Source organism: Scomber japonicus, chromosome 14, assembly GCF_027409825.1.
Source record: "Scomber japonicus isolate fScoJap1 chromosome 14, fScoJap1.pri, whole genome shotgun sequence".
NCBI lineage: Eukaryota > Metazoa > Chordata > Actinopteri > Scombriformes > Scombridae > Scomber > Scomber japonicus.
Window position 1 is genome coordinate 12623088 of NC_070591.1, and position 24539 is coordinate 12647626.

General features: G+C 38.9%; 1 protein-coding gene across 2 annotated transcripts; it reads right to left on the reverse strand.

Moving 5' to 3' along the window:
- Positions 1-683: 683 nt before the first annotated feature.
- Positions 684-22746, reverse strand: LOC128372945 (atlastin-2-like). Of its 2 annotated transcripts, XM_053333154.1 has the most exons (15): positions 22669-22746; positions 14257-14426; positions 12384-12596; positions 9393-9527; positions 9202-9306; positions 9060-9110; positions 8577-8633; positions 8130-8222; positions 7785-7923; positions 7526-7653; positions 7126-7182; positions 6925-6996; positions 5709-6140; positions 4409-4423; positions 3509-4126 (listed from the first exon to the last, which is right to left on the reverse strand). In XM_053333154.1, exons 1-15 carry the CDS (start codon positions 22739-22741, stop codon positions 3989-3991), a joined length of 1878 nt encoding a protein of 625 aa, XP_053189129.1. In that variant the 5' UTR covers positions 22742-22746; the 3' UTR covers positions 3509-3988. The 2 variants fall into 2 exon arrangements, with proteins under 2 accessions (XP_053189128.1, XP_053189129.1); XM_053333153.1 differs by lacking the exons at positions 3509-4126; positions 4409-4423 and adding an exon at positions 684-3502.
- Positions 22747-24539: the final 1793 nt, after the last annotated feature.

The following is a 24539-nucleotide window of genomic DNA, read 5'->3' on the forward strand; positions in this document are numbered from 1 at the left end:
TGTATTGACAACATTTAAAACCACAACATGAACCCTTCGGGAAAATATATATCTCTTTAGGAATATTGGGGCTGAAAGTAATTACTTTTATTATTGACTATTCTGCATGTTTACCCGTTTCATAGTTTGGTCTATAAAACTTTAGAAACTGTGAAAAATACTTATCACACTTTCCAAAAGACGTCTTTTTAGTGAAACCAAAATATACTGATTCAATTATATTCAACAGGAGCAGAAAATCCTCATTCAGGACCATGAAATGTTTGACATTTTTCTTTGAAAAATGACTCAAAAGATCAACTGCTTATTAAGACACTTGATTCATTTCCTGTCAACTAAATACCAGACTGACTCAACATTTCAGCTTGGTAATATGACTGTGCTGTTGTACTAAACAAAGCGTTAGACCTTATGAGACATGAAACAGAAACATTAGTACACAGTCACCTGTCGACATTTATTTTATTTTTAATCTAAAATTTGCCAGATTTAATTTGTTCCTCAGTTAAACATTTTTCATCTGAGCCTTAACAGAAATTTTAATAACAAATCTCAGTGTTTGTTTTGGTTATAAACATTTAAACATTTAATTGCCGAAGTTGCTTTAACCACATTGTCACATGTGGATGTAATAAATGTATTCGTTTCAGACTTTCAAACAAAAAAGACAAAAGGGAGCAAAATAATTGTATGGATGATTTATTCTTAAGGTAAACATTTTATTCAAAAATAAATTACCAGAGATATCTTTAAAAGGCAGACAAGACATTTGTCTCCGACCCACTCGACACAAAGATTTTCCTATCAGAATCCGAGTATTCACACCGTGTTTCTATGAACATTCTCACAAACAGGAGAAAACTAATGTAAACCTACAGCAGCAACTTATCTTTCTTTAACAAACCACAGACTGTTAAGTTGATCAAAAGAAGGAAAAAAAACAGCCATTGTCATCTGATTCACTATAAAATGTATACAAAGTTTATTTAAATATTTAATTCAACATACATGCCCGATTTGTAATGTGAACACAGAAGAAGAAGAAGAGAGACTGTACAGTACGAGACTGGCGCTTGAGGTGAGAAATAATGTGGATGGAATTGATGCAGAAGAGCTCAGACAGAAGTGATGCAGCTGTTAGACTGAACTAAAACGTTAAATCTGCTTCTTACTGCGGAGAAATCATTTTAACAACCTGACATAAATGGCGCCTTGTCACTTGACTTGACTGACATCTGTTTTACTGAAAAGATGATCAGCAGTCAAGTGACACTGATTTAGTCAGGAGAAGAAGAAAACAAGAGGGTTAATAAAGACTGAATCATTCGTCAGTTCAATAAATATTTTGATATTTTTAGGAAGATTAAAACTTTCTTGCTCAGAATGGAAAAATGATAACTCACATCTCTCAGCTAGCAGCTTAGTATAAAGACTGGAAACAAGGGGAATCAGCTAGCCTACCTCTGTCCAAAGTCTCAAAAATCTTCCTAAGCCACACCTCTAAATCTCACTGATTAATTATATTTAATTTATTTAATTCTTTAAATGTGAAAACAACAATTTGTGGAAGGAAAAGTTACAACACAAAACCCCAACAACAACACAAATTGACGGTTTAACACACAAGATTAAAAACTGTTAAAGAGTGAGCTTTAGAGTTACTGATGAACATTTTTAACTTTGCACAGAGCAGGCCTAGCTGTTTCCATCTGCTTCCAGTTCTTTTGCTAAGCTAAACCAAAGAGTGGCATCCTTTTATTTCATTCTTGACAAGAAAGCAAATAAGTGCATGTTCCCATGTCAAACAATTCCTTTGATTGGAAATTACAAGTTTGATTAAAAAAAAAAAAAAAAAAATCAAGTTGAAGCAACAATTTGTTTGTTTACAGTCGGATCAGAAAACTGAATGAGTCTGAGAGCTCCTAGAAGCGAGAATCAAACTTACAGCCTGTAGGTCCTAAAGATGCCTGGAAAAACGCAGGACTAGTGCAGCTTTAATGAAAAAGGCGATGAAAGAGAGAAAAAATGGTTCAAGATGATGATCCTCTCTGGTTACCTGACTACAGCTGGCATCTACAAGCTCTTAGCTAGCTTAATGCTACAACGCAGTAGCTATTAACACCATGCAGAGGGCCAAACACTGGCATGTCCGTTACGAGACGCTGAAGGCCAGATAAAACATGTCAGTTCTAAAATAAAAACAGACCCCAAAAAAAGAAAAAGAAAAAAATCAGCTAAGAGGCTCCTTACAATTCTCTTCAGAATCACAAAATATTAAAGGGAGACAAGACGGACAGACAGACCAAGGTCTCGTCTAGAAGCAACCTGAGCCCAGATTTTGAGTATACAGATGTTACCTGGTTAACACCTCTTCCAAATTTAGTGTAAATGACTGAATGAGTGAAGAAATGGAGGCAGACAGGTGAACTACTATGTATATGTCAGAAGAGAAAAACTGCACTCGTCAGTTCAGATTTTGAAGATGGAGATCGATCAGCCCACCGGGACACAGGTGTGCAGTTTAGGTAGTTAAAAAAAAAAATCGCCTTTCCAGCTGGTCCGTGACAGCAGCGATCAATTTACCTTCACTTCAAGTTTCATCAATAAAATCTGTTTCCTGATTTTACTGAAATAAAAAAACAAACAAACAAGAAAAACAAACCAAAAGACTCAGAACATAATCACCTCATTATTAGTTTTCTGAGTCAATTAGTCGCTTGTGCTTAAAGGAAACGATAATAAAGTGAAGAGAAAGTAAACCAAGCGCTCGTAGATGGGATGATTAAATGCACACAAAGTGTTTCAGTTTGAAAAACAGCTGCCCTCGGCGGTGTCAGTTTTCCCTGAATTACAGCTCAAGTCTGAAGCGAGTGCAGTCAACTGGATGTCAGATATCAAAAGTACTCTTGTTGGTGTTGGTGTGTGTGTGTGTGTGTGTGTGTGTGTGTGTGTGTGTGTGTGTGTGTGTGTGTGAGAGCCTACAGTATGCATTACAACACACGATGCATCTATGGCAGCATGGCACACTGGAGAAGATAACAGTCCTTCAAAGATGCTGTTTTGGCAAGAGGCGACGCCGGCTTCTCTGCTCGATCCTCTTCTGGAGAATGTGCAGTTTCTGCTCTGAGGCACTGGGGGGGGGGGGGGGGGCAATGAAGAGCAGGGCGGACAGCGAGCCAACAGGTCCACTACAGATCACAGAGAAGGAGGAGGAGGTGGGCAGCATGTGATGTGATGATGAGGGGCGTTCAGGGTGGAAGTAAAAGAAGGTCAGCTTTGGTGTTGAACTAGTTCCACAGTCCTAGGATTGAACACATTGAGCGAGTGGGCAGGAGCGTGATGAACATGACGGGGACATGAAGGAAGAGGAGGAGGAAGAGCGTCAGTGAGTCTTTAACTTGGTGTGATGCGAACCCTGTTCTGTCAAGCTGGCTTTGAGCGAGTTAACCACCGTCTGTCTGACGTTGTCTTCCATATATTGTTCAGTTAGTGGCTTCAAAACCTGCAGGAGAGGAGAGGAGGAGATTCTGTGTGAGAGCAAATCAACTTAAATCGTCTACAAAGAGTCAAGAAAAAAGGGGATAAAGAAAGACAGTTAAGGGAAGAAACATGTTCACGGTAAAATAAAAGGAACCAAAACAGGATGTAGTCTCAACATGCTGACAAAAGAAACATCCAAATCCTCTCGAATTTACAACTTAACAAAACCTCTTCAACTTAAAACAGAAAACAGCCACACTTCTACATCCTGAGTAATAAGATTAAAAACCGTTTGGGCAGGCGTCATGTCCGTGAGATCCTGAGTTGGGACCGGCCTGCCGATGTTCAAATACATTCAGTGAAAGTCTGAGTCCACACTGAGGGACTCGGGGCTTAAAATATAAAGACTCCAGCACCATAGGACTGAAAATAAACAATATAAAAGCCAGCAAACTGCAGAAGTTTCAATATGAGAAGTAAATTTAACAGTCAGCCGGTGAACCAGCAGCTAGTTAGTCTTCTTGTAGTTGTTGTTGAGAGGAGTCAAAGCTCTGAGTCCCAGAGTTGCTCCTGATGGGAGTGAAGGGAGGAGAGAGGCGGGCCACGCCAGGCGGCTCCTGACGGGCTCCAAAAGTTTGGAAAACACCTGAGAGGAGAGCAGGGAGGAACGGGAGAGTTAGACAAGGAAACACGACAGACAGACAGACAGAGAGAGAGAGAGAGACACTGGTGCAGAGGAGGAAACACAGATCCAGAAGTTTGAGAAGAGAGAGAAAAAAAAAGGATAAAGTAAGAAAGAAAGGAGGAAAGGCAGAACAGAAACACAAGGCGGCAGGAGCCTCAGGTGGAGGAGAAAGTAAAAAAAAGAGATTTTGCAAGATGTTGAGAGCAGAAGGAAGACAAGACAAAGAGAACCGACACCTCTCACCTTTCTGACCGTCCTCTGTAAAGCAGGGGAAGAAAGGAGGGAGGAAGACAAAAGCAGGGAGGAGGAGGAGGAGGAGACACGAGGAATGAATTTACAGTGAATCCCAAACACTCAAACTCCAAATCAGACTAACTTTCTTGTCTGTCAAAGTGGTACATAACCGACTGCTTCCTGCCTTCATGTTTAACACGGTTTGACTTTATAAACTTCATCGACAGTCTGCAGGTAAACAGCTGATGGAGGAATGAGATGGTGGCTGGGCTGCAGTGCTCGAAAGGTGAAAAGATGATGATATAAACTGAAACAAAGAAGTCTTGTGTCTTCTGAAGAAATGACAGCAAACACAAAACCAGAACAGCAATGAACAGAGTGATGAAATTAACCAAGAAGGGGGGGGGGTCTCAGCAGGATATGAGGAATGAAGTTGAATTCTGGTGAAATTTCCAGGGAAGTGGAATAGAAACCAGATGAACAGATGAAGTAGATAAAACACACACACATATTTGTAGATCCTTAGAGGAAAAACTGCAATTTCGAAGCTTAACTGTCTTAACTTCTTACATATCACTTATTTACCTAATATTCATAACCTTAACTCTACATTAACCCACCTTCATCACTAAAACATTTCTTATAGCTGCAACATAAATGTTAGAACAACAAAGCATTTTAACACATTTTTGCTCAAATCAAAGCAGTATACTCTTTAAACATGTGTAATAAATACATGCATGTATGAATTGAATTGCATCACCTAAATCTAATTAATTTCCAATCTATTTTTTTTTTATTCTTAAGAATGACTATGAGTGTAACAGGCCAACATAACACATTAGATCCACTCTAAAACCACTGTCAGTAACTCTTTAAACCTTACTGACTCAGAAAGTGAGAACTGTTAACCCAAAATTACTCTAATCCTTAAAAATAACTAATCTACTGCCACAAAATTTCAGTTCTCACCTTTTACATCCATTTAAAGAATAGTTTGCCATTTTGGGAAATATGTATTTGCTATTTTTGCCAAGAGTTGAATAAGAAGATTGATATGACTCTCATGCCTGTCCATTAAACAAGTAAGAGAGGTTTAGCTTTGCACAAAAACTGGAAACTGGGCAGCTAGTTTGGCTCAGTCAAAATCAACCTCCCAGCACCTCTAAATCTCATTAACACATTTTATATCTTTTTTGTTGAATTTATACTAAAACCAAAATGTAAAAGTTTTATAAAACTATTTCCCAAACGTTCAAACTATTCCTGTAATAAACAAAAACACACTCCTCTCATCTTGACAACCCACCTGTTCCCAGAGTGTCTCAGCCACCAGATCTATCAACGCTCCCACCTCTCGAAACTCTCCAGAATACTTCACATATGCCCAGGCGCACAGTGCCAGCAGCGCCACACCCATGACCATGTTAGCTAGCACCGCTAAGGTGCTCAGGCCGATGAATCCCGTCACCCCAGACACCACGTAGGTCACAAACATGACCGCAAAGAGCGTGGCAGGTGTTCGAGCTGCGTAGAAGATGTTCTTCCCGTCGTTGTGCTTTGAGAAGTTGGTGTAGGTCTCATCCAGCTCAGTCTCCAGCTGGTTCTGGTAGCGCTGGCAGAACTCGTCGCCGCCCATTTTCTTCACAGAGCGGAAATAACGCACTGAGTGCTCACGAAACTCCTCGTGGCAGCGCTCGAGGTCGCCTGGAGCGATGTATGGCTTGTCCCCTCCACAGATCTGAGAAGGAAAGAAAGAAGAAAGTGTGTGTGTGTCTTTCTGCTGTTGAAAGAGGGAAAGCTAAAAATTGAGATTTTACACTTTCCAATACTGATTAACTTCAGTTAGACATTCACTACACTCTAATTTTTACAGGGTATCTGTGAGCCTTAAAAAGCACAGAATTTTCCTCAAAAAAGAGCTTAATAGGTATTAAAAATGTCTTACATTTCATTGACAAAGGTTTTGAATAGTATGAATAGTAAAAATGACAAGTGAGGCTGGAGTGACAGTAGATTGTGCAGCAGGAAACTCAGTCAGCACTATCAGACCTGTAGCAAACACCGTCACTACTGCTAGATACAGCAGTTGACTAATTTGAGCAAAAACATATTTTTTTAATTGGCTAATCCATCCATACATCCACATTACAAGGAATTACTGACAGTCTGGCAGCACTGACATAAATGTGATTTAAATGTAAAAAAATCATGTTATTAATAAATAATTTGAAGCCTTCTTGTTTTCCATCATTCATTTACTGCTATGGTTGTGAAAGAGGTATTAAATTGCATTTCATGTGTTATTAAGATGTCTTAAAACGTTTTAATTTTGGTGGAAACTACAGAAAGCCTGTTTCAGGATGTTTTGTTAGCTGGAACTATTTTATGATGTCACCATTCAGTAAACACATAAATGAATCTGTTACTGCCCCCTGCTGGCCATTCAGGACACCTACTATTCAGTAGAGTTTAGTACTTTCTTCCTAATTGTGAGTGAAAGGTGAGTAAAAACACATCCTTACCGTCTCCATGTTCTTGCTGTACAAATCTTTGGCTCCTGCCACAGCTGTCAGGTTGTTTGCTTCTGCTGTCGCCTGAGAAACAGGTAAAAAATAATGAGATTCAAGACAGCTGCTGATCTTCATAACCAGTAGAGTACGAGAGAGGAGAATTGCATCCAAAACTTGCTGTGATCCCAAAGTTTCAAGACAGTAATAACTAACCTGCAGCATGGACTTTGGGTGCGGCAGTTCCTCGCCTTGGTAGATCTTTATGTAAGCCTTCAGAAAAAGGAGAATAATTATCACACCAGTGTTCCCTGCACAATATTCTAATATAACACAAAAAATGAACAAGCGGACAAGACATATTTTTAATGCCATTATGTGTATGAAGAACAACAGTACAGTACAACAGGTTTAAAAAGAAGTCCATTGGTTGTCCATTAAATCTTTACTTCAGTGTTTTGTGACTTTCATTTTCCTCCTATCTGACAATTTTTGTTAAGTGTATAATCAACTTTTACTCTAAATACTTCCTGTTAACACCAATTGCTCCAGTATAATTTGAGGCTTTATGTTAACCAACGTGTTACATACCACTGTGAAAACCACTGGACCGTACCTTGAAGTACTCCAGGAGATCTCTGCAGGTGACTTTGTTGCCTCCGATCTCCTTCTCCACCAGTCGCTCTGGGGCAAGCAGGAGAGGCACCAGCCTGGCTAACTCCTTTTTAAAATCTTCATCGATGTCTGAAAACAAACACACACACACACACACACACACACACAGATTATCCTCTGGAGCATGACATTTCTGTCCAACATACTTTAGCGACCACTCTTCAGTCTTACAGCACATGTGCATGTTTCTGTTTTTTCACCTTTAAGCCTGCCGTCAAAGTGCGGGTTAGTCGCCACCTTGAGCCCAGGATGTGGCAGCAGAAAGCAGCCGATGTTGGAGAAGCAGGAGTGGATGTGCTTCCTTACGTTCTGCAACTCTTCATGTTGGTTCTGTTTCACCTGTTTAAGAAGAAGGAAACCACATGTTGACATAATGAAAGCGTTCTCCCGTCGTTGTCACTGACTAATGTGTGAATCGTGTACACACACGTCCTGCTAAGCAAACTGGACACACCTGAATGCGTTTGCTTTTCTACACGAGGTGAGGAGGGTTTGACGGGGACATGAACTGTTTTTCATTTAGCAGGCACCAACATGCTTCTCACCTGTAGTCTTTTGTCCAGGAAGGAGTTTCCCCCTTCAAGGCCGTAGTTGTGTTCATAAGGATAACTCCAGTCCCGAATCAGGAACATCAGGGACTGAAACAAACCAGCACCACAGAGACAACAGCTCAGTCAATCATGATTTAAGGGAACAAAATGAAGGCAATTTTCACTTGAATATTCTGAAATATTATTATATTATATAAATATATTGAATATCTGAATATTTTCTGTTTTCAGTCTCAAGATACATTCTAGATAAAATCACATTTCTCAACAAGATATATTTTAAATATTCCCCTAATAGTATTCAATAAAAAATACATGACTTGCTGTGCAGCCACACATGTAATTGAACAGATAGCTTTAATGGACACAGTGTGTGTTCAAAGGTATTAATTAAGACTTTTATATCCTATAATGGGATATGTCAACAGAAGCAGTGAGCACCTGGAAAGGTTTAAGGTAGATTTCTTCCATTGCGAGTCGGCCATACTCTGTGAAAAGCTGCACACAAGAAAAAATGAATTACAAACAGAAAACACAAACAGAGATACTGTAACTAGGCATGGGCCGGTTACCGGTTTCAAAGTATACCACGGTATGGAAAAGTCACGGTTTCAAAACCGGACTGCACTTATTTTTTTTATTTTATTTTTTTATTTAGAAAGAATTCAGTTATTTTTTATTATTATTTATTTTAAATACATATTTACTAATGTAAATCATGTTCTCTATATTGTTTAAAAATAAAAAGACTGTTCAATGGAAATGTTTTCTTTTTTGTTTTTAAATACAGACTTTTAAAATATCACATTTTAGAGCTGTAATCATAATGAAACTGTGATATTTTTGCCTAAGGTTATCATACCGTCAGAATCTCATACCGGCCCATGCCTCACTGTAACAAAACATTGGTGCAGAAATAAACACCTGCAGATGCTGCAGATCGTCTTCCTGGATGTTCTGGGAGAGATTGTACACCTGAAAACAAAGAGACAATAATGTTGACATAATGAGAAAAGGAGCAGTGTACATATTTGACCATGACATGACTGTATGTTTTAAGTCTCACCTGCACAGAGCTGGTCATTGTGCTCAGAGCAAACACAGTAGCACAATCCTTGATGGTGGACTGGCTGTCAAACGCTCCCTGGGTGTCAACAAGGAGAACAGCAACCTGTCGGGATGAGAAGCTGTGAGTGCGTATCAGCTTTTTTAATATTTTCTTTTCTCATGAAGCTCCTGACGTTACTAACAGTCTACCTTGCTGCCGTCGGGCTTGTCGACCACAAAGACATCACTCCAGACCTGGATTCCTGTGGTCTCCCTCTCGCAGCCTCCTCTCCAGGTGAACCCTGTCAGGGGCTCATCATCACCTCCTATCCAGAAGTCAGTCCGCTGCAGAGGGGAGGAAGAGAGTACATGTTGAGAAACGCATTTGGAGAACAATGTTGATTTGGATTAAACAAAGACAGCAAAATAACACAGTCATCCTGTTCTTTACTGCTGTGTGAGAAAGATGTAATGAATGACTGAAAAGAAGAAACAGTGACTTTGTTTCCATGCACAAAATATTACAGTTTTTGGCCTCATTCCAAAAACAATTATATTCATATTAAGCTGTGATAAAAATAAATATTCAACCAATTTACATTTACATGCAGAGACTTTTCAGGGTTTCCCTCTGCTCCAGTGGGAACGGGTATCACAAGATCTCTATGCTACATTTGGAATAAAGCCTAATTCAGAATATCTAAAGAGAATATATACTGTTAATGTGACCTGTGTCAAATTGTCATCGTTGGAATAATAGTGTGATATTAGTGTGCATGTAAATAGTCACAGAAAATTGTTTGGTGAGTGTTTTATGGTAATTTATTCCGCTCAGCGCTTCACAGTGTGTTTGCATTTTTTTCTAATTTTTTTAAAAGATTTGCCAGGAAGCAGACAGCATGCCCAAGGTTGCTTTTAATGTTCATAAACACACAATAAATGTCCACCTAATCACCTAATACTGATAACAGAGTACTTCCCTGTTTTATGAACGAAAGCGGTACGCAAGTTAAAGCAGCTGTGGTGTTTGATCAATCAGTGACAGTCAGCTCTGCAAAACTCCAGCTGAAACTCAGATTTATCTCCAATGGATGGAGAGGACAGATGAGTGATGGTGGTACGAGATAAAGAGGTAGGAGCTGGAGGTCAATGGACTTCAATCCAGCAGCATTTGGATCTGATAGGCACTTGAACATCAACTGTTTTTATCAGGTAATTGTGGTGAAAATCACCATCAGAGAAAATACTTTTGTGTCTGTGACCAAAATATTTTGACAACTGTCCAGATTTCACCCTTTTATCAGGGATAGAAGTGTAATTTGCGTGATTCCTTAAAATTTTGTCCAACAACATCATCAGGTCCTTATATAACCAACCATCATCTGCTCAGTACAATGTTGACTGAGCTCGACAGAGGTGAGCGAGTTCTTGTTTACCAGTCTTATCTACAACAGGGCACAAAAACACCACACACACAGCAACAGTTACACCATCGTCATCATTATTTTACATCATATAAACACTGAATGAAACATGACTCCCACAATGACAACACTGAGAGGTGCCCACTACAGCTCCAGCACAAAAATACCACTACACAGCAAAGGATTTAATGATGGTTTACTGATCATTAAAGGCAAGTCACAAAAAGTGTGTAAAGTTTGGATTTTAAACACAAAAAGGTCAAAGTAAAAGCAACACATCATGCCATCATATCTGTGTTGTTTGAATGACAAATGAGAAGATTCACAGACCACAAAAAGGAAATGTAAAAACAAGCCTCGAAAGCAAATAACTGATTTGCAAGTCAAAGCATGCAGGAACACTGATTCCTCGTGACAACATGATGATGTGTCTCTGCAGCATGCCTAATCACGAACCTGTGACACACAACGATCATAATCTGCGATTTGATAACGACAAATACCAACAGTCCCCCCCTCCAGAAATAAACATGTAACTGAGAAAGCTGCACAAACACGTTAATACTATCTGTAACATTAACTGTTGTGTGTAATTCAATAAAGAACGACAACATGAACAAATACCATTGGTGTTGGAGAAAAACAGACATGTGTTTGGATCCAGACAGACTTGCATTGTATGACTACCCATTTTCAAGCTGCCCAACAGCTGAGAGACACGATCGTAAACTTCCTCCATCCTTCCTGCTGTGTGTGTGTTTGTGTGTGAGTGAGTGTAAGGTGATCCTGGCCGCGTCCAGCTGCTGCTACAAGGACTCAAGGACTAGTTGTTGAAACTTGTGTCGCAGCAAGTCACGCAGTTGTTGGATAGAAGAATGTTTTTGTGAGTGAGTGTGTGTGTGTGTGTGTGTGTGTATTATTATTCATATTTACAGCAGTAATCATGCAGGCATTTCAGACTGAAACCCCCTGATAAACCTCCTCAATTATAATTATAATATAACATAAATCAAATTAATTGTTTACAAGTCTAGAACTTTTGTTATGAAACTTTATTAAAGTAAAATTCAGCTCCCTAAAATACTGAGCTTGTCACATAATGGTATACATGTCAGTACTGGCTATGATCTCATCAGCACTACTTATCTTTGAGCCTACTTGTTTTCACAATCGCTACTGTCTGAACAATATAGTATTACACATCAATAGGCTCCAGAGGATGGATGTGCTGTTGTATGTTTACTTACTGTAACACATGGGTAAACACACCTTCACAGGGGTGCATTAGTGTTTTAAAGTAAGTACAAATACAAGCAACTGAAATGGGATGGAATGAACTGGGACTGATCTGTGCTTTATGAGACGTCTGGATCTGCAATGGTTGTCACAGTTACAGTATAAAAGGGAGGTTACTAAACACATCGTTGTATGGCAGACAATTAAAAAATATCTGTTATATATCTGCGAAAATGACCATCTAAATATCAGCCATCAGATATTTGTAAATTTGAAATATTGTGAGATGTATGAACAATTGAATCAACAAAACAACCACAAACACATCACTGTACAAGAAAAAAGAAACATTGCAGAGTGTGAAACGCAGGAACAAACTCCTCCACTTCCAGTCTGTGCATGTATAAAATCAGAAGAATATATTTTGGATTTAGCCCTCCCACATTCAGCTGACAGGATATTTTGTACTCTTTATAATTCACTCAAATCTTTTAAATGAATTCTTAGAAACAGCGTGATAGCAGCACATGCTTCATCTCACCTGATTGTGCATGTAGCGCAGCATGAAGTCCAGCAGGAAGGATTTGCCTTTGCGGAAGGCCCCGGCCACAGACACCACCACCACATTCAGGTCCTTCACGTGATCCTGCAGCAGGATCTTCTCCAGCGCTGCGGCGTCCAGCTCAAAGCTGTGCTCATCCTCGTTGGCCAGGACGATCTGGATAGGCTTGGCCTTTTCTTCCTCTACTGTCGGCTGAGGACATGAGTTTGCAATCAGTCAGGTCTTTCTGTGGCACTGAGAGAGGCTTGACACTGCTGATGAGGCAGGTCTCATGGAGTACACAGTACTGAATTATAAGGCTGAGATCACCTGAACGAACATCAGGAAGAAAACAACATGTTCAGGACTAGGGATGGGCATTTGAATAAATTTTCTTGATCGATAATCGGGAAAATTAACGATCAATTATCGATTAATCATTATCTTTTATCTTAAAAATGAGTGACTCACCTAAAGGCTACAGTGGTGATTGTCCACTACTAACAAAGTAAAGTAACTCCAGACTTCCAGATTCTTGTTGATTAGCATGTTAGCATGCTCAGTGATCAGTGAGCACGGCCTGGTGACAGTTAGTCGAGCAGCTGAAACGCTCTGACGGGACGTAGAGGCATTGTGGTGCTATCCTGGCTAACCTGGCCAAGGCGTAGGGTTTACAATGAACTCCCACGCCAAACTTCGCCTTGACCTCTTCATGTTTACGTTTGATATCTATGGCAGCTGGTAGCCCGCTGAGCCGTTTTCTCTGTCAATTATTGCCCCCTGTTGGTAAGATGTCTCATTGCTGCCGCATAGTGAAATTCACTGCACTGCTTCAGGACTCACACTATGCAACACACCTTCTATGAGTTAAACCAGCATTTGATCGATAAAAAATTCATGTGATCGACAACATTTTTAACGATCAATTATCGTTCATCGATTAATCTTGCCCATCCCTTTTCAGGACCCTAACGTAATGCAACACCACCATTAGCTTTTACCACCATGAAGAAGCACAGTGTTTTCTACCTGGTTTGGTAAACTCACCACATAAATTTGGTATTTACCTTAGCGGTGATATTTAAAAAGTAAGCAGCACTTTGGGGCTAAAAGACAATGAAATATACCCACAACACTGTTGTGTGACATAATTAAGTAAAATACAGTTCATAAGTCTTCTTTTTCTATTCTGTCTTCTGGATTTATGTTTTAAATCATTATTGTCATCAGAGGTGAAAATTAGTTGATGAATAGATTCCGTTGATTTAGTGATTATATATACAAAAATAGCAAAGATTTGATGGTTACAGCACCAATGATGTGAAGATTATGCAGCTTTTTCCTGCCGTACATCATAGTAATTTGAATATGTTTTAGGTTGACTGTTTTTTTTAGACAAAAACATATTTGAGGGCATCACCTCTGGCTCTGAGAAACTATAATGTTTGTTTTCATCATTTTCTTGTGTTATAATAACCAAACAACTAATCAATTAATCAATAAAGTAACTGAAAGATATAGAACTACAATGATTAGTCGATTAATCAAACTCAATCAACAACTATTTTGATACTGGAGTCATAACTTTTGTCACTTTTCCAGCAAACAAAAACATTTTTTTAGTTTTAGCTCCATCACCTTGGATTGATAAATTATGAAGGCAATTTTTTAAATGTTTTCTGTGTTTTTACAGACTAAAGAATAAATTAAGTTATCAGGAAAATGACGGGCAGATTGAACAATGATGAAAATTTGCAAAAACTGATGGTAAACAGAGAATATTTAATTGGACAACATCCATTCTTACCTATTCCCTTCTATAAAAAGTAAAGCATGAACTCAAAAATGAAAAAAACAAAACAAAACACTTTACCTCTTCATCTTGAATCATTTCATCTTGTGAGGGGTTGAGCTTGGCACCTGTACCCGAGTTTGAGGCCATGGTCCTGGGAAACAATACATCATCCAGGTCTTCAGAACTGGCTAGTGGAGGCCTCTGGTTACGTCTACGAACAATAGGGACTTCCTCTACTCCACTCAAGCCTTCAGATAACAGAACAAAGAAAGTAAAGAAGGAGAAAGAGAAATAAAGAGAAAATGACACCAGTTAGATAACATCATATTGAATGTTAGTGTGCAGATAAAGGGAGTGTAAAGTGAGAAGGGGAGAATATTGACAGAGTTTTATGGTTCAACCTGAAACTATTTTTCTTAGTAAAAAGGTTTCGTTATAATAAGCAGTGTTTACGTGAGAGTCTGAGAAGTTAAAGAGAAAGTTAAATGCCCCTATATGGGTCAAATCATAGATGGGAATCTTTCCAGCATTCTCTACTGGGCTAAATTCTGCTATCCACTCTGGTCTATCCATCTAGGTCAAGCTCGAAAATAGCCTTGCGCTGAAAATCACAAAGGGACAGCAAAAAAAAAAGAAAAAAAAAAAGGACGCGAGAAACAGACGTTACAAGGACAGCACTGTCACATGTTTCTGTGTGAGTCTTTCCCTCAAATCTAAAGCACATGCTCCCCTTCCTTCCTGTCATGCTACCACAGCTGCTGTATAAGCAGTGTGTGCAGAAAGTTTGCAAAGTGTAATCCACATAAATGAGTCGCTTGTAAAACTGCATTTTTTAAACACTGAAATATTTAAAGAATGGTAAAAGTAATCCTCTTATATCTTCAGGTATTGGTAAACTTTTATTTCTTAACATGTTTAGACCTCCGAGGTGTTACTCAAATACTAAGCTGCTTGATAAAAAGCTGCTTTGCCTCTTACATATCACAGTTAACCCTCGTTCCAACATTTCCAGCCTTCTTTTCACAGCGATAAAACACTGCCAGTGCAGGATAAAGATGACACTCCCTGACGTTAACAACTATCATGCCAACACTTATAATCCCTTGTCCGGACACGCGAGTCCATTCAACAGGTAGAGCAACAATTACTAAACGTTGCTCATTCAAAACGTTACAAATGATAATTAGACATTCAACTGTGCTACGTTGGAGCACCTGGAGTGACATAGACCACATTCAAATCAGGTTTCGGTGAACCAGCAGGAACCAGGTTTCGGTGAACCAGCGGGAACCAACCCTTCAGATTTGGCTGCCAGGTTCGTGATAAGCAAATGACCTTCTAGTAATTTAAGCAACATTGAAAGTGTTTCCCTTTATTCTGTATTCCTAGTTTTTTTTTTAATGCATGAACAATATCCTCATTGTTACCTAAAATAAAAAGACTGGACTCTCCCAGGAAATATAAAAATCCCTTTAGTTTTTAAGAACAGTTTTGACTGGTCTAAATACTACAGTAACTGCTGCTGTTGCTATGGAAACACAGCCTGTCAGAGGTGCGAAACAACAACGGAAATGAATTCAGGCTAGTTTTTTTAATGTTGATATATAATGTTGAATTCACTGTATCGACATCGTTTGTTGTATTTAATGCAGCTCTGTGAACCTGCTAGTTTACTCTTTAATAGCAAACGCCTGTTTAACTGTGCAAGATGAATGACAGCAATGACAACGCCTCTCAAACAGGATGCCGATACACCAACCTGTAGTTTGTCTGACACAGGAAGAAGACGCCGGTTAATGCTACACAAACAAGTTTAATACTATCTTACCCTCCACGCGTGGCACAGGCACCAAATTTCTAGTGTGTGTTACTGCTGAGAAACTGGTTCTCTACAGGCCAAAGCTGTCCATCTGCTGGTTAAGTCAACATAAGGAGCATGAGAGTGGAAAAAAAAACAACCCAAAATTGGATGATTAACAAGTTATCCCTCTTTCTCTCTCAACCCCAACCGGTCAAGACAGATGGCTGCTCACCTAGAGCCCGGTTCTGCTTGAGGTTTCTTCCCGTTAACCCTTACATACTGTTCATAATCTGACACATGATTAGTCTCTACACCAATTCATATTCATAAATTCCCCATCAGTTATTAATAATTATTTGATTAATCATTTACAATCACTATTTTATGGCCCAGGACAACATTTTATAGAATATGGTGAATACAGCAACATGTTTTAATGCTGAATTTTGAATTTGTCAAATTTGTACATTTGCATATATAAAACTGCAGCCTGGCTAACATATCTCAATCTTTCTGAGATTGAGATAGGGTCTGGCAAGGAGCTGTTCATTTCCTCGTATTTGAGGCGGGATCAATGAATGTCGATCAAATGCTTCTGTACACTACTGGACAAACTATCAGTAAATAAAATGACATACTACGGTATCAACCTGCTCTATGTGAAAAGAGCCTTGAGATGGTGATTTGGCACTATATAAATTTATCAGCTGCAGCAATGTTCAAGATACAAGTATGATGTTTTGTTTCCATGCAACACGCAGTTAAAATCTCACATTAACTTATGCACCTCGTTAAAAAAGATATGTGGGTTAACTAAAAGAAAGTCTGAGGCCATTTCACTGTGTAGGAGGGCAGTGTTAAAGATATAAGGTCATATTCTTGCTTTAAAAAAAAAAAAGGAGGACAACTATAAATGGGACATTCAAAGATCAAACTGGAGGTGCAGCAAATTCCCAAAGTGCAGCAGTGCTGGAGGAGCTGCTGCTGCTGCAAAGTGCACGGGGGGCAGTTACAGTAATCTGCTCAGCACACAAATTAGCTAGCCACAGTCTGTCTGTGGCAGCGCAGAGGCTCCCATCAAGTCCAGAGCAGCACTCAGCACGATGAAGTGGCACAAACTACAGCCACAGAGAGAGAGGGGGGGAAATCCACACAAAGACACTATTCTGCTGGGACTGCAGGAGTCTGTATTGCTGTAGAATGTGTGCGAGAGAGAGAAAAACACAAAAACCCAAATAAGCATGCGAGGACGCCAACTGCAAAAACAGCCAGTGGGGAGAGAGAGAGAGAGAGAGAGATAGAGAGAAAAAAAACGTTCTCACTTTGCACATGTGCATTCACACTTGATGATAAAGTGGCTAATGCCTGGACCTCCTCCTCTTTCTCCTCCTCAGCTCGCGGGAAAACGAGGGCACGACTAAAATTAGCTACCTTCCTTCTTATCTTATGGAGGCGCTGAGCAGATGTTAGCTGGCCTACATGTTTTCCTGCCAAAATATACAAACTTTTAACAAGGTCAACAAAGGTTCAAGTTTGTACAGTTAATCATACACAGCACGTAGAGCATAAATGCACATTAAACACACACACAAGTATATTCAGTCTTACATCCCTTAAAGGCTGACTTTAGTCTACGCCTGGCAAGAATTAGCATCTACACAAGTTAGCCTACATCTAAACACGGCCTCCAAAATCAGCTCTGCTTTCCCTAGACTCCTGCACTACATCCAAGGCAAACTTTGATAAGGTCTCGATCCGCTTAATGTAACCAGCTGTCTAAATTTTGGAGATTTCATACCTAAAAAAAAAGACTGAAGCAACTGGAAAATCTTTGGGAGTAAGGTTTCGCAAGCAGAAATACAGCACAAAGATTATGTGAAATACTGTCTGACGCCATGTTGATTATGACATTTAACATTTTAATTGCCATGGGGGGAAATTATTGCTGTTTAAGCATTTAGTAAGTAGGCTAAGTTCATGCCAAAACCTCCTCTCCTCTTTTTATTGTTGCAACACTTTAGGATCAATGCCAACGTTTCTCCAGCAGGGTTTCAACACCCTCCTCTAGCAATGTGACGCCCCCCACCCAAGCCCAATGCATTTTTAAAAAAGGCACAGGAAACTTTGTGTGAATATGTAGCTTAGTTAAATAAATGAATGAATATGTAGATAAGCCTTATCATCAGCTGCGATAACGTAATTTATATAGCACTTTTCAAAACAATGCTACAAAATGCTTTCCTTAAAATTAAGCTAAATACTATCAGAGAAATCAAGATTATAAAATGTCAATAGACAAAACCATGAAATAGGAGATAAAATATACAATTAATTAATCGCTCCTCTATTGTTTTCTTATCTAAATTTGACTATCTTTACTTTCTTGTTCGAATGCTGCAGTTGAAGTTTGGTCTGTCATATGAGATTAAGAAAAAGAACTGTCCAAATAGGGATCACACGTTTACCTTGTTATCTTCTTCTTCTATGACGAGAGATCAACAGCCATTAATCTAATTAGTGTTGACAGAAGGTGACCTCCTGACCTCTAAAGTGTTGACTGAAGGGTACAGGATTATTACAGCTAAACATCTACAGATTTTTCACAATAAAAGTGTTATTTACTGGACTAAATAATTCATAAATGGCAGCCATAGTCTATGTTTTTAAGGTTGCATCATTAACTCCTCTCTCAGTCTCTGCCACTGTCTTTGAGGTCGTTGTGTTGATTTGTGGACTGATTATTCAGGTCATCGATACTCTGTCAGTGGCTAGGGCACAAACCAACTTCTAATTTAGTGTATTGTTGGGTTGAATTGTTGGTATAGCTACTCTACTTTCAGTTTTGGTCTCAAACAGTTGGAGTTGAACCAAAATTAAGACTTTGTTCTGACAGAGTGGTTAAAACAAATATCAAAGAGGCTTTGTGTGTTTATTCTATTTCAAATCAGAGTATGTGTTAACCCTTACATACTGCTTGGGTCAAATGTGACCCATTTTGACACTTAACAGCTATAAAAACAACTCAGATGGCTTTTACCCTGAAATTTGATGACCTTTCCTAAAGAGGCCCAAAATACACAAAAATGAAAATGTTAGATGCTACAAATGTTTGTCCATTGAGGCTGTTCCAGGTCAAATGTTACCTCTAACCTATTGGCATGGCTTTTTGTTAAATGAATAGTTAATAGTTTTAATAAAATAGTAGATAAGAGATAAGATTTATTTTTATGATGTAGCAGTGAAGACTGATGGCTCTAATGGTTACACAATAAACCCCACAGCTCTGTTACACTTTCCTGTCTTACCTAAAATAGGACATGATATTGTGTGATAGATGTTTTTTCTCTAAAAATGAGTGGTGTAAAACCTAAAAAGACACTGTCTCTGCTCTGAAACATTTAACAAGTTTTAATCACCCATTTATTCATCAGTCAGATCGGATATTGATGCTTTCTAAACAGATCTGTGACTCAAAATTTGGTATCAACACTTTGTTTTGTGTCTGTAAGGGTTAATCAAAAGAGAGCGAGGGATCCACTGTAGCCTATTAAGATGCAGGTACACTGACTTCCCCCGCAACACCAGCGCCAGAGGACAACCTGACTTGGCCCCTCTGGACACAAATGAGGGCAAATGTTCAACTGAAGTCTGCACTCCGAGGACAAAGTGCAGAATAAGAGTGGCTCCGGTTTGTGAAAGTTGTTGCCACAGAGTCAGCTGGTCTGTATGCAAGTAGACATAAAGGTTATCATGATAAGAGACTCCTGACCATATCTCTCGCTGTGTGTGGGATGAAGCTTTGAGACCATTTACTGTTTGCTTACCAGTCTGGAAGGCTTGGAGAAGTTTCAACAACAAACTAAACCGTGTGTGTGTATAGTATACCAATTATTTTTAGTTTGTTTAGATAAAAAGGGCGAATTCTCTTATCAGTGGTATAAAATGGTCTTCAAATTACATTAAATATTGTTTATCGCGATTATTTCTGAGACAATCTATCGTCCAACAAAAGTAGTTATTGTGACAGGTCTGAAAGAGATAAAAAAAACATTTTAGGTTGCCTCTTGAGCTTTGGGAGCTTATGATTTAGATTTTTCACCATTTACTGACATATTGTAGACCAAATAACTAACTGATTAATAAAGAAAATACCACACAGATTAACCAATAATGAAAATAACAGCAGTAGCCCCATTTATCACTTTTACACTGAAAAGCCTGGGAACAGAAATTAGTCTACATTAGAAACTCGGGGTGTTAATATAATGACTTGATTCTGATCCACTTCTTGATTGAATGAATAAAAAAGGAGAAGAGGGTGCACTATTTTCAGTCTTGGCTCCAGTATACGGTGTGCCAAGCTACTGACCGGTATCCACTAAAGTACAATATCAAACAATCAAGATTAATGGTCTGCAGCCCTTTTATTTTAAAAACTTAACTCTATTACTTAATGAATTAATTAATCTGAAAGCATCTTACAGTCTCCTGCCTGTGTGAGAATAACAAAATGAGAGGGAGGCAGAGTGCTGCGGTGTGTCGTTATTAACGTCATGTCTCCAGCAGTGGAGAGGAGCCTCTCTGCTGCACCGTTCGCTCCGGGGAAAGACATCTCAGTCCAAAGACACTGAGTGGGCACAAGAGGGTTTCTGAGGTGAAACAGTATTTAGCAGTACCGATATTATAGTATCTAGCTGTTCCATATAGCTAGTGTAATATGGTAGGCAGACTGTTTTGGGAGACCCACATTTAACCATCCTTGAAGACACCACTACCGATATAGCCTGTACTTCTTCAATAGCCCCCAACTATGCCACACTATGCCCCACCCACCCTTATTTGTAACTTATTTCAGATATCCAATATTAAAAAAGGACAGGTTCACAATTTTCAAGGCTGTCTTAAAGCGTCAAGTGCCCAAATGAACACTGACATAGTTTTTTCTTGACATAATCATTCCTCCTGTTCATACTAACCATTAGAAGATCCCTTCATAACGCACTTCTAATGTATTCAAAAGATTATCTGAAGCTAATATGACACTTTAGTCCCCCCAAATAAGTCAAATCAAGTAGATATCTTTCAATATTACAGTCTTTTTTAGTGTCAAAGGTCCTCTCTCAACCACAGCTCAACAGTGAAACTCAAAAGGGGAATAGTGATGCTACTGTGACTGTAAATGTGGCTGATAACTACTTGACAAGACTAACGTAGACTGCTGAAGCCTCAAATAAGCTTCAGATAAACTCAAACACATTTTTTAACTTGGTGTAGCTACTCTACTTTCAGTTTTGGTCTCAATCAAATATTTGGAATTAAAAAAAGACGGAGTAGTTAAAAGCTACTTGTACAAATATCCACAATGCGGTTTCACACTTCATATACACTTTTAAAACACTGTGGATTTTGTTCTCCACCACTTAACACTTAAAAGCTCATTTGAATATTATCTTTAAACAAGAGGAATGATTATACAGCCAGGAAAAACCCTCTTTCAGTGTTCATAGTGGTACCTGCCAAACTTGACAAATTGTGAACCTTTCCTTTGAAGGTTACACATCACACTGAGACTACAAAGCGAGGAAAACTGGGACCCCAAACTGGGTTTAAGGAGGTCAAGCCTTGTTGCGATATTGTTATAGTAGTAGTGTTTATTCAGTCATCAAAACACAACAAACAGAAAAGTACTTACAGTATACAGTAAGTATATAGATTCTAAATAATAGTATAAAGTAATTAATGTATGATGTTAATAACTGAAAAGGTATAGGCAGAAGCATAATGCATGCCTCTCTTACATACCCACCAACAAATGATAATGAAAATGAGAGGGGGGGGGGGAATAAAAATATAAAATATACAAAGCAGAGAAAAAATAAACCCTCCTCTTGCATATTTCTGACTAATGCAGACATACCCCTCCTGTATCTATGTAGAGGACATTACATTAGCCTCGCAATTACGTGGATAAGTCTGCTGGGCAAAGTGAACAGACTAATAATAGGACATTTAAAAATATCCCCAGTCATTAGTGGGATGACTGGATTAGCGTTAAGTGTTGTTTGTAAGTGAAAACCTAGTTACAGGAAGCTGCTGTTTTAAAAAAAAACAAAAGTTGACACAGAAAGAAGCGTTGAAGCCCCGCGCAGACACACAAGGATGTTATTATTTGTGAGTGCAATATCCAGTATTTGGGGCATGTTTACGGGGGGCCAGGTGAAAGTGGCGACCCCCCGGGGTAATAGAGTCGACAGGTGCCGGAGAAATGTGTATCCGGTCGGACTCAGTTTCACATTATTTCGCAGGCAAAGTTACACCGAGAGAAATATATTATATACACACAGTAATAAAATATAACCGCACCACCAGCCTGTTTAAGCTAATTTCCATAAGGTTTAGACCGTGTTGGCAGTATTTTGTTTTTAAAAAAGAGGAAACAGACTGGCAGCAGCAGTAGGACCACATTTGGCAGGATATCTAACTAAAAAACACTGACTGGTCTGGCTAAAAAAGAGAGCGAGAGAGAGAGAGACAGAGTTTCCCCCTGCTGACAAAAGACGACCGAAACAAAACACCACCACTTCTCTCTCTCTTTTTAAAAATATAACTCACTCTCCATAGCTTTTCGTACACCGTATCGTCTCACTGTCACAAATCTACACAACAGATGATTGAACAATTAGTTTTACCTTCGTCGGGGACTCGGTTTTCGCATTTTGGCTCGAAGTGATTTCTGCTCCTCACCCCGCTCACCTCCGCCATCTTGGACTGCTGAACAAACTAACGTGGCTGACGTCAAAGGAGCTGCTGAAGTTCATGCTGCCCCCAGGCTGCTGCTCCTGCTGCAAGAGGCTGTTTTCATTTTTCAAATAGCTGAAACACATGAAAACAACGAAAGGGAATTTAATATAAAAAAAAAAATAGTTTTCTTTAATCCCATCCAACCCAGTGCGTCAGAATTAGCTATCACCTTTCTGATAATGTCAATAAAAAATCTAATAGATTCATAAATGTAGAATTTATGGCAGAGTTGTTGCCTTAGATTGCACAGGTGTAACTAATAAAGAGGCAACTGAGTGTATATTCCAGTGTGAAACAGCCTTATAACCATCTGAGGGCAGCACAGACCCCAGACTCTCTCTTTAAAAAAAAAAAAAGGCCTTAAAACCTTTCTATTCAGGAGGGATTCTCACCTTCACTCATTATTTTCTTTATATTGTGTATTTATAATGTTGTAGCAACGTTTAGCTTTAGATACACACAAGCAAACCACAATAAAAAGAACAACAATACAACACACAGACCCACAAAAACAACAACTAGTGGTTACCTTCCTACCCCATTCTATACCAATAGATCTCCATATAATATTTGCATGACACAAGGATCCAACATTTAGCAATAGCCCATATAGAAATAGTGATTAAAGCAATTTCTTGATTTTATGGACGTTTAAAATATGTTAATTTGAATAAGGGTGTATCCTTAAAGAGTACAGTGGGAGAGCATGACACAGCTACATCTAGTACATCAGTAAATGCACCATCAATTTTCAGATTGCTAGTTTATTTGACCAACAATCCGAAACACAAATATACTGAAGAAAAGATAAATAGTTTATATAGCAGATGTTTGGCTTTTTTGATATAAGAATGACTGACACAGTTAATCATCTTATTATACTTTATCTCTATGTTTGATACATTTAAATATGTTTATTTAGTGTAGTGTTGCAAGCAGTCATAGAAAAACATGGCATGAGTTCAAAGACTCAGCTAACCTCTGTCCTCATCAGGACAGGGTGTGGTCTGATCTGATTGACATTTCCCTGGCAACATAAGCAAACAATGTGTCTGTCTTCGCACTTTGATTATGTTTATTATATCATTTATTTCAACTTTACCTTCATGACAACAGTATTAAGACATTCCCCTGTTGCTACAAGGGTTTACACAATCACATTGTCTGTTTATTTTGTCTTCAGATTACTCCGTCCACTAATGTCGTCATCATCTACAACATCATCGTCTGTCTTAAGTATGTGTGATAGGAATCTTGGAGGAAATTGGATCCATTTCCTCAACATGTCTCCAGACAGTCTACAGTTTCTTCTCCTCTCTTGTCTTCTGTTCTTGTATGTGTGTTTTTTTTCTTGTCAGTTGATCATGAGAATAAGGTCTTCCAGCACATAAATCAGTAGCTTGCATGATAAAACCATGACAATCATTTTGTTATCCTGTTTGTCCATGCTGTAGTCCAATAATTTGTGTTCTGATCTGTACACCTATCTATTGCATGTTCATCTTGGAAGAGGGATCCCTCCTCTGTCTCTCTTTCTGAGGTGTCTTCCATTTTTCCCCCTTTTTTTGGGGGGAGGGGGGGGGGTTAGGAAAATTAGCAATAATTCACAATTGAGAGGCTGATTTTTTGACATTTAATGTAAAACTTAAATCATTACTCAGTTATCAAAATTGCTGACAATTAATTTCCTGTCATCATCATCTATTCATTTCAGCTCTATAGTGCTGCTGTGTATAGTGGGGATCAAAAGGGGCCCACC